The sequence below is a fragment of the Diabrotica undecimpunctata genome, chromosome 1, assembly GCF_040954645.1.
Source record: "Diabrotica undecimpunctata isolate CICGRU chromosome 1, icDiaUnde3, whole genome shotgun sequence".
Classification (NCBI taxonomy): Eukaryota; Metazoa; Arthropoda; class Insecta; order Coleoptera; family Chrysomelidae; genus Diabrotica; species Diabrotica undecimpunctata.
The window spans coordinates 21,044,061-21,054,971 of NC_092803.1; the positions used below are offsets into that span (position 1 = coordinate 21,044,061).

The following is a 10,911-nucleotide window of genomic DNA, read 5'->3' on the forward strand; positions in this document are numbered from 1 at the left end:
GTGACAAAATTTTTGATGGTTTCTGGACCGTAGATATGCCAGTTTCATCTATATTTAAAATTAATTCGAATCTCAGGAAATGGCATTAGTTAGTAATCAGTGTAGTAGTGTCTGGGGGCTGGCTCGAGAGACTGGGACCTCGGAAGCCCTGAAGAAGACATCAAAGAGGATGTCGAAAGCTCGGCGTCTGATTCATTTCACTACTACTACTGATATATATATATATATATATATATATATATATATATATATATATATATATATATATATTGGCTCACTATTAGCTATCACGGTGTCTCGTGAATTTTACCCAATTAGTCAATTAGAAAATATAAAAATAACAACACAGTTAATGTGGTAAATATATATTTCTTGTTAATAATAATAGGTGATATTTACGTAAGGAGGTGGGAATAAAAAGGTACAAAAGAAAGAATCATTTTAAATGCTAAATAGTAATAAAAATTCGAGCATGAAAATATATTGTACTACCTACATGATTATAGATAGGTATTTAGTTACGTTTCTTTCCTTATTATTTTTATTTCATATAAATTTTCTATTGCTTTTTATTGTTAAACCACTGCCTGTTATCTTTTGACTGGATAATGATTTCTCGTCATTCTTACTAAAATGTTGTCCCGATTTGTCTACGTACATAGTTGATCCAAAGAGTCGTCCAGCCACAAATTACCTCAAATTCAATAGAACTGTAATAATAGTCTTCATTTGTCACTTCTTTTCATATAAACGATGTATTTACTATTTCTTTTTCATACAAAGTTTGTAAATGTTGCATATTTCTTTATCAATATGTTTCATTGTTATTATTTTTTGTCTGTTATTATTTTTGCATTATCCACATTTTGCTCTGTATTCCATAGAAGTCATTCATGACTTCAATCATTGAATGACAATATTGTTGACTTTGGGACAGGTAGTGCTTACTAAGTATGTAATATAAATACTAAAAACTCTTATAAAATTGACGATAATTGTATATGCACATTTTTTTTTTCACTAAATTCATCTTTTTTAGATTTTCAGATTTCCATAATTAATTCATTCAACAATTCAGAAAATTTATAAATATTCAAATTCCAAAAAGCCATATGGTAGAGGGCAAAGGCATATCAACATTAAAAAATTACTTCGTAATACCAACCGTTAATGTCTATCCAAAATTTTATTAAATATTTTCCCAAGTAGTTGCTTTGATTGAGTTCTCATCTAACTTGTGTATATTTATTTTTTACTTGGAGATACTATGTCAAATGTTTGTGCTTTTAGGCCCTTTGTGAATAATTATAGCAAGATGAACACTTCCATTTTTTCGCCTGGAACTGGCAATTATTGGATATGTCCACCTCGTCCTTTCATAAATGTCTCATTCTTACGATATGAGGAATTCTAGAGTTTTCAAACTGTAACTTAACAGAAAAAAATAAGTCCATAACGATGTAAAAAGTCTTAAGTTTGAGGAAAAACTGGATACAACATTTTGTCGGCTAGCAGTAAGTGCATAAAATAATACATATTATGCAGTAATATAAATTTTTTATACCCACATCCTTACTTTGACAAGAATTGGATCAAAACAATAAAAATATTGTACAAAAATTGGTTCGTTATTATATGTATAAACTCTATCGTATCTTTTTGGTATTGTAATAAAAACAAAATCTTAGTTAGAATCTATCGTCATATTGTTGTTTTTGTGTGATACCTCATTACATATTTAAGTAGCTCTTCTTCTAATTTAGACACTCAAGAACCACAAATGATTCTGTCTATAACACTATCTAAGATCTATTACATAAGCGTAACATTACGCTGACATTTTTTTGAGTTTTTATTCCAAACTAAATTATCTATGCCATTTCCACAACAATCCATTTTGTAGTTTAAGACTAATTTTTAATTTAGTTTAGTAATCACTTAATAGAATAGAACTTTTTGCTTTACAAAATAATTAAATATCTCGATTTGTGCGTTTAATCATTTATGAAAATTATAGGAAATAGTGACAGTGCTATATTTAATACAGCATCTGAGGTCAAAAGTACTTCAAAATACATAAAAAATAATGCAACAAAATTCAATTTTTCCTTTATATACTCCACAAAAAGATTACAAATAACTTATCAATGCATTATTTTCTTTGAGGAAACTTTAAAGGGTCGTTATTTTTTGCAATAAAACTTAGATAAACTGCTGTAGGAATAGCAAAGCCAATTTGGTTTGTCTAGAACCAAGATCTGAAACACAACTTAAAAAAAATAATAACGCTCATGTGGCGTTATATTGCTAGCATCTAACAAGTTAAGAGACCAAATTTTAATACCGTTTAATCTCACAGTTTAAACTAAATGCATATATATCGTAGTTGTCCTTCAAACTATAAAAATAGCATGCAGAAATCACGAATCCTGTAAATAGTTGAGATAGACAAAATTAAAATAGAAACAGAGAACAAGAATGTAATAATAATGAAAAACAAATAAATAACCAAAACAATACAACAAACAATTTAAAGAAACGCAAAAGATATAATTAATGAATACCTGAGTTCTCGACTATAGTGAAAACGATGAAAAGGTAGAAGTGAAATGGACAAATAAAAGAAACAAAGCAATGAATATACTTATTCATAAAGAATAAATATAATTTTGCCTGAGCCTATTATTATCAGTGACTGTATTATTTAGGCAACTGTTAAAATTATCACAACAAACATAGCTACTTCTTTCTCTCTCAGAAAGATAACAAAGTAACAAGATTTTTGTTTATTATATTTTTTGCTTAAAGTAAATAGCCTACGACTGTATGGACAGTCTACTATTCGCTGTGTGCAAGTACTTGGAGGGTATACGAAAGCCATCGTGTGCGTGCAGTAAGGATGGCGGTTTTTGACAAAACACCGGTTTTCGGTTATACCGGTTTTTTTTGCTTACGGTTTAACCTGGCGGTTATAACCGGCCAAAAAACCGGTTTTTGCAAAAACCGGTTTTCGGTTTTTTTAATCCAACAGGTTACAAGTTTGCACTTTCAGTTTGCTTCTGTATTGTTACCGTAAAAACCTAATAACCGGTTTTTACTTTAAAAATAAAAAATCGGTTATAACCGGGACAAAAAAACAACCGATAAAACCGGTTTTCGCTTAAAACCGGCAGGTTTTTCCCATCCCTAGCGTGCAGCGGTGAAATCCCGTAACTTTCTTAGCATATTTTATAAGTAGTTATTAAAGAAAATAGAATTTCGCAAATGCTATGTTATAAAGTGTAAAGTTACAACAAAAAATAGCAAATTAATGTAAAGAGAATAGTGGATTTATATCATAATAAAGCAGAAGTAAGTAACATAACCCAAATTCTACATTCTTACGCCCGATTTCGTAATCGGTTTCAAGTGAACATTACATTAAAGTTCACTTTAAAGTGTAAATTTCAGTAATAATCATGTTGGTTCAAGTTTTTTTTTTCAAATTTAAAAAAATGCTAAATATTTTCTTCAAGTTGACAGGAAAAGAATTAATTATTTAAACCAATATGATGTAAATTTCTTTGAATTGTTTGGATTGACATAAGATATGGTTATGCAATTTAGTCTAAAATGAACATTAGTTAAAGTGTACTTTAGGTTGTCATTATGAAATCGGGAGTTAATGTTACTCCAAAATATTGATATGATTTGCAATTATTAACTGTATTTTACAGTGGATATGATTGCAATTGGAATCCTACACCTGCTCACTTAATCTGCAGTGCTCATTTTATTGGAGATAAAAAGAGAGAAAGTGCGATAAGTCCTAATTATATACAAACAATATTTTCACCAAAATTGGAGCATAAATTAATTCAAAATGCACATTAAATAGACATGAGCGTTTCAAAAAGCGTTGTCTACAAAAAAGATCACCATTAATATTTTAGATAATAAGCCCATCATTTTGTGAATGAACTGCATTTAAAGAATTTGGAGTCAGAAATAGCAGCCAATTCAATGAGTGAAAATAAGTGTGATATGATACAAGATGAGTCAGTAGCTGGTACTGGTGGCAGTAAAAGTGACCAAGCATGTCAAGTTGATATTTTTGTTCGTTGTGATAGTGTTGAAACAATTCTGTGTTGTAATAGATTTATTTTTGGACCTAATTCTTATGAAGCAGAAATTCAAACTGAAATTAATTCACCACAAAGTGAATTAAAAATAAATAACAAAAAAAATTCATAAAAAATGTGGTATACCACCAAAAGTTCTTGTGGATACAGCAGTTGGATCTGATTTTCCATACAACGGATTTAATGGTGATGAAATTCGTTTCGAAGGGACTGTTACAAGTAATAAACAATTAACAGATTTTGCTGGAGTATCTTTTGATATGGCTTTCGAAATGGCTTTTATAGAACCTGGTTCCAGAAAAAACAATAAGTAGTTTATATGTGGTTATTTGTTGTTCTTTTTCTTCCTATAAATAAGCAATTTTGCTTGTACATTGGTGAAATGCTGCCTCTGTGGAAGATTGTCACTCCACCTCTTACGCGGTCGGCCGATACAATAATTTGTCATAGGAAGGAGGAAATAAAGTTTAGTTTCAGGAAGTACCGTCAAAATTGGTATCAGAAATGTGATATTTAAAGTCTTGATCGAATTACCAATGAACAAGATAACTGAATTGCTGATTTGGTTAAATAAATTAAGTTGGGCGCAGAAAAATAGTGCGTTTTATCAATCGGAATCATTATGGAAATGAACATTATTATTACTGTATCTTCGCGAACATTTTAGAAAGTTACATTGATAGACTATAAGCGTTATTGAAAAAGTGTTTACTTACTATTATTATGTCATTTTGAGTAAATTCTGGAAAGTTTTAATGCTAGTAACTAAAAGCTAACGCTAAAGCCAAGCAACGAAAAAGGCTTTGTCTACCAAGATAAGTCTTAGATAAGATGAGATGCCCGCCAAGATAAGTCCTGAAGTGTAGATGTTGCGAAAACTGCAATATTACCACCTCCTATCCGCAATAAGTGTCGCGAAGAAAGGTTTAAAAAATGAACCGAAGAAGGTGAATATGAGGGACACCATCCAGCAGAATCTAGATGCTTGATAAAGACAGCTAAAAGAAAAATTCGGAAAATAGAAGAAAGGTTGGAAAGGATAGAAGGTAAAATGATGGGACAAAAATAGAAGGATCTTACAAATATTGATCCTGAAGATGACGGCTATTCAAATGGAAACAAAAAGTATGGTGGAGACAATACATTAAGCTAATCAAGTCATTAAAAATAAACCATGACAATACAATTTCAATTAGAAATTAGTTGAAGTTTTTATGACGGAGATAACGCTTTAAAAAAAATAGTGACGATTTGTGAATAGTTTGTAATAGGAAGAAGTTAATAATATTTTGTTTATCAAAGAAAAACTTATTTATCTACTCTAAAGACGTTTCCGATGCAATTTCAGGAAAACCGACAATAATGTGTAACAGGATAGTGAGTAAACCAACTTTCTGTTGAGAATTACGAGTAGGACTTAACATGTTATATAAGTAGTTATTATAGTAACATTAAAATAAATAACTTTTTAGAGAAACATATAACCCGTGGAGCGTTGATAAATGAGCTGCAGGTTAAAGAAATTGTTTCTACAAGTAAAACATCCTTGGGTAGAATATTAAAAGAATTGGCTTTAAATTTAAAAAAAGATGATCATCGAAGAGCATTAATTTAAAAAACTCATATCGCACCACAACGAGCGTGTTTCTTACGTAAATACTTACATGAAAACAGAAATAGTACATATCCACGAGAAGTTGTATTTTTAGACGAAACGTGTTTTTTTAAGGGAAAATAAAATGATGTCGTGTCAGGATAACAACAGCAAAAGTGTATGTAAACCAGGTGGTTATGATGGAAAAATATTTATAGTGGTTAATGCCGGTTCAGCAAAAGGTTTTATTTCAGATGCCAGTTTGTTATTTTGTTCCAAATCCTTGACTGCAGATTATCACGGTGAAATGAATAATACAATATTTACTAAATGGATAAGTACACAATTACTTCCTAATTTAGAACACCCATCTTTCATTGTAATGGACAATGGACCCTACAATAGTGAAATCATGAATAAGCAACCTTCCGCTAGATGGTTAAAATCAGACATTATAGATTGGTTGAAGAATCGACAAGAAAATATATAAAATATTGTAGATGAATTGATAGTGAACATGGACACGAAGAGCTTAGATTGTTCTTCAATATATACACAAATGACCAACCTACCACGACCGAAACCAAGCACTTCCTCTGTGCTGACGATCTTGCAATATGTACTCAAGGAAACAGTTTTGAAGAAGTGGAGGAGAAACTCGAAACTGCCTTAAAAACAGTGACAGCGTACTACCTGCAGAATTCCCTGAGACCCAATCCCTCTAAAGCCCCAGTCTGCGCTTTCCACCTTCGCGAAAAAGAAGCCAAGCGAAAACTCCAAATTGCGTGGAATGGTAATATAGTAGAACACACAAACCAACCTATATATCTTGGAGTAACTCTGGACCGGTCCCTCACCTACAGATAACATTGCATAAAAACGAGAGGGAAAGTAACAACTAGGAACAGCATACTCAGAAAGCTAACGAGAAGTAAATGGGGTGCACGTCCTGGCGTTTTAAGAACAACGGCACAGGCACCGTGTTTCTCAACTGCTGAATATGCGTGCCCCGTTTGGGGCAGATCTGCCCACACCAAACAAGTTGATACTGCGCTAAATGATACATGCAGGATAGTAACGGGGTGCATGAAACCAACGCCATTCTCAAATCTATATAAAGCAGAGGGTTTTGCAGAACCCTCAACACGCAAAGGCGTTGCAGAGCACATAGAGAAAATTAAACAGATCGCGGACGAGCGGCATGCCTTATACACTACGAAAGCGACTAAAATCCAGGAAAAGCTTCCTTGGAGCAGTGCAGAATGAACCGCCTGAGTATTTTTCTCTTCCCCAGGTTCAATGGACCGGCCAGTCCCTAGACTTTAAAACGTGGAAAACTATGAATAGGATAAGAACGGGGGTCGCTTCAGTGAAATCAAACATGGCAAAATGGGGAAAAATAGATCAATATGATGTGAACTGTGACTGTGGAGAAACACAGAATATGGAACATTTCCTTACACGCAGAAACTGTCCTCATCGATGTACCCTCGAAGATTTGTGGCTTGCCAACAAAGATGGAACCGACGTAGCCCGACACTGGGCCGAAATTTTACGAATGACATGTCCGGACACGATAAAGTAAAGTAAGTATTAGAGAAGAAAATATGTGTAATATTAATATCCAACCTGTAATAATTAACATTGGAAATATCAGTTCACATTCTGAAGGTGATAAAAAGGAAATATGAGAAACGAAAAACATATGTTCATAATCTTGCAACAATATAAATAATGTTTCATTCTTTAAATAATTTTACTGTTATCTATTACATCAACACACTGTAAATATTATTGTATATTTAATTATATTTATTATACATTGTTTATTTATTTATTAATCACTAATGATATTAAAAGAATTTATTAAGCTACTTCACATGTAGCTGTAATTCAGCACCAAAATTTTAAAACAAAACTAACATTTTATATTCTATTAAAGAACCATGGATTCAACTGTATATGGTGATTTTAAGATGTTGGGTTTTACTGTAGAATCACAAGATTATACAAAACATTAGTGTTTCTTGTGTTTGTGGAACAGCAGAACTAATTTAGAACATTATCTTTGATATCACTGATTGGTAATAATCACATAGGTTCCAGAAAAAAATTACATCGATATCAACAAAGAGAATTAAATTTGGTCTCTCCAACTATTTTTATTACCTTTTAGAACATTTTAGGATAAAAAAAATTCCTCTTTAGATACCATAAAGTTGCAGACAGGGATCTTTGGTGATTCTTAAATTAAAAAAATGCTATCATCGTCAAAATTTTAATAAAGTTCAACTCGAGACAACAGAAAATTTGACAAATACTTCACTTAGTAATTAATGAATTTTGAGCAATATAAAATTCAAATACAGCATACAGCAATGGAAAACCTAATAAAATAGATGAAAAGTTTGCTTTTAGGTACCTGGTTATTATATGTTTATCTCTTGTTAAATTGATGGGAAGTTATAAACATAGATTTGCTAGAAAAATATATAAATTAAAAAGTCAAGGTTTGCTCTGTGGTTTTATAGTGTGGTTCAAAATTAGATCCTGTGGAGATGAAAATAAAAATACAATGGGTTTATCTTTTCACTAAAACAGTCTTAAATAAATCACTAAAAAAATTCAATAACCAAAAAAATGGTTTATTTTTTCGGTAGTGTAATTGTTAAAGTAATGAAAATTTGGTATATATAGCCATATTCTCTAAGATACACTATTTTTGTATTTTAATTCATATACAAATGTGAAAAAATGACCAATTGCTTAAGATAACTTCCTCCTTGATTGAAGCTGGCAAAAATATTAGGCAAAACAATCCAAATTATTTACGCAAAAAAACTTTCTGCAAAATATAGTAAAGTATCATCAATTCTGAATAGATTACCTTATATATTATTCTACATAAGACAGAATAATTAGAAGAGTTTTAACAATGAACCATTAATAATAAAGTACAGAAGCATTTTAAGAAATATTCCAATAACGAATATATCAATGTCATTATTTATATAACAACTTGCGTTCTAGAGTGCAAATAATTGTCCAATAACAAAGAAACAGAAAACCCAGATATAGGAAAAACATGAATGTTTGATAGAAAATATAATACTAACCTACGACTATTAGAAGAAATATGTCAAAAAACCTTTAGCAACAAAATGTTGGTCTCTCTATGAACACAGCTTGTAAATATAAAAAAATAAAAACTAATTAACAATATTTATCAACGTAAGTACAAATAAAATCATTTGTGGACCCATATTTGTGTGATAACAATCTTTAAGCCAAATTTCTAACACTAATAAACCTTTTTGTGACTAAGTCAATCAACAATTTGTACTTAAATTATTTTGTACTTTTTCAAACAATTAAGGATGAAAAAGTTGTTCATGCATATCAGGAGAGCTCCCCAATGGGGGCATTCTCCAGCCACAACTTATGTAAGAAGTGGTAGAGACTGTCACTCACTGAAACCTTGTAGGGAGTGGGGTTGAGACTCCTTTTGATGTCTGGCCGGAGTATCTTCAAGGATTTATTGACATTTTCTTTGATTTGCTGGAGGTTTGGTAATGGCCTGATAATTCTACCATCCTTCCACTGCAGTAAAAGTAAGTTCTCCACCTTTGAAGGTATAACATAGGCTCTTTTGGATTCTTCAAATGGATGTCTGCATAGCACTTTGGATTCTGTGGTTGGTGGTATTTCATCTGCTCTCTGTAAAAGGTCTATCAAAGAAAAAGTATTACCATAAAGTCTGAATGCATTTTTCTTTCCTGGAATGGTCACTTTATCCACGTCATGGCTAAGTTTAATCCTTGGTTCACCATCTAACTCCACCAATTTGTAAACACAACCTAGAGCAGGTTGCTTCTGACAGGTTACTAAATGTGTACCAATACCTAAGGAATCTATACAATGCCCTTGCTCATTTAGGCTTATAATAGTTTCCTCATTTATATCATTTGAAGCCATAATATTTAACTTACTAAAATATGGAATATTGTAATCTACTGCAATCCTTTCAAAATATTCTCTTGCAACACCCGAAAGATATGCCAAATCGCCACTATCCAGTCTTATACCTATTGCTTCATACCCAAAGTCATGTAATGCCAATGCCACTGCACAAAAATTTATCAAACCACTTCTTTTGATGTCATAAGTATCTACAAGTGCCATAAAACCAGTTGGTAGTGCTAAAGCAAATGATACAAAAGCTGCAAACTCCCCATCACTAACTTCTGATAGTAACACATGGAATAGGGGTGCAACAGTTCCTCTCCACTTTAATGCACACTCCAAAAAGTCTCTGGATTCCCCACCATTTTTCGGCATAAGGTTTCTGTTTGTTATATCCTCTAAACAGTTAAAAGATGTGATGTAGGAATGTGCGTGAGTACCTTTGACTGGAATGTTGAATAGTTTCCCTGCAAGGACATTGCTAGTGCCATCAAAACCACCAATATATGCATACTTAGATGCTGACAAACCTCCATCAGGACCTTGTGCCCTTCGTAGACCAAACTCATATAACTTTAATTTACCTGCTGCTAGCCTATATCGAGCTGCATTTGTAGCCATCAGGCTAGCGTAGTTCACCAAATTTAACAGTGTAGTCTCTAGAAGTTGAGCTATAACCAGCGGCCCTTCTATTCGGATTAGAGGCACTCGAGGAAAAACAACTGTACCTTCATTAACAGAATAAAACTTGATTTGGTCTGCTGTGACCGTTCTTAAGTAGTCGAAGAACCCTTCTTCTATTGACGTTGGTAATATTTGTTTGATATATTCGATGTCACTCTCGGAATATTTGAATTTTTCGAGGAACTTAAGACACTCTTCTAGGCCCGCGAAAATTGTGAATTCCCCTTGGAATGGGTTTTTTCTAAAGTAGAGATCAAATACTGCGTATCCGTCTATTTTTCCTGTCTTCCAGTAGGCATACGCCATCGTTATTTGGTATAAATCAGTCAGGAGGGGTTGGACAATACTATTTTGCCCGATTTTTTTATTATTCGCGTCCGTCATCGTTTACACTACTCGAATTCAATTGCACTAACAAACACACAAACTGTTGACAACACTAATTTTTTTCAAAAAATCGTTTCTTTGCGAAAAAATTTAATTAGATCTCGTCCTCTACATAACCTTATTTGTTTATGATTTGAACGTTTTGAACTCTGGCATTTTATA

The 10,911-nt window shown here is 32.2% G+C and overlaps 1 protein-coding gene across 1 annotated transcript; it reads right to left on the bottom strand.

The window, feature by feature from the left end:
* Window positions 1-349: 349 nt before the first annotated feature.
* Window positions 350-10,911, bottom strand: Naprt (nicotinate phosphoribosyltransferase). Its single transcript, XM_072538833.1, has one exon. The coding sequence runs from the start codon at window positions 10,744-10,746 to the stop codon at window positions 9,115-9,117; it is 1,632 nt and encodes a 543-aa protein (XP_072394934.1). The 5' UTR covers window positions 10,747-10,911; the 3' UTR covers window positions 350-9,114.

What these genes read in the sequence shown, in the direction of transcription:
- Naprt (XM_072538833.1), bottom strand. Translation starts at nt 10,746, where the DNA reads ATGACGGACGCGAATAATAAAAAAATCGGGCAAAATAGTATTGTCCAA.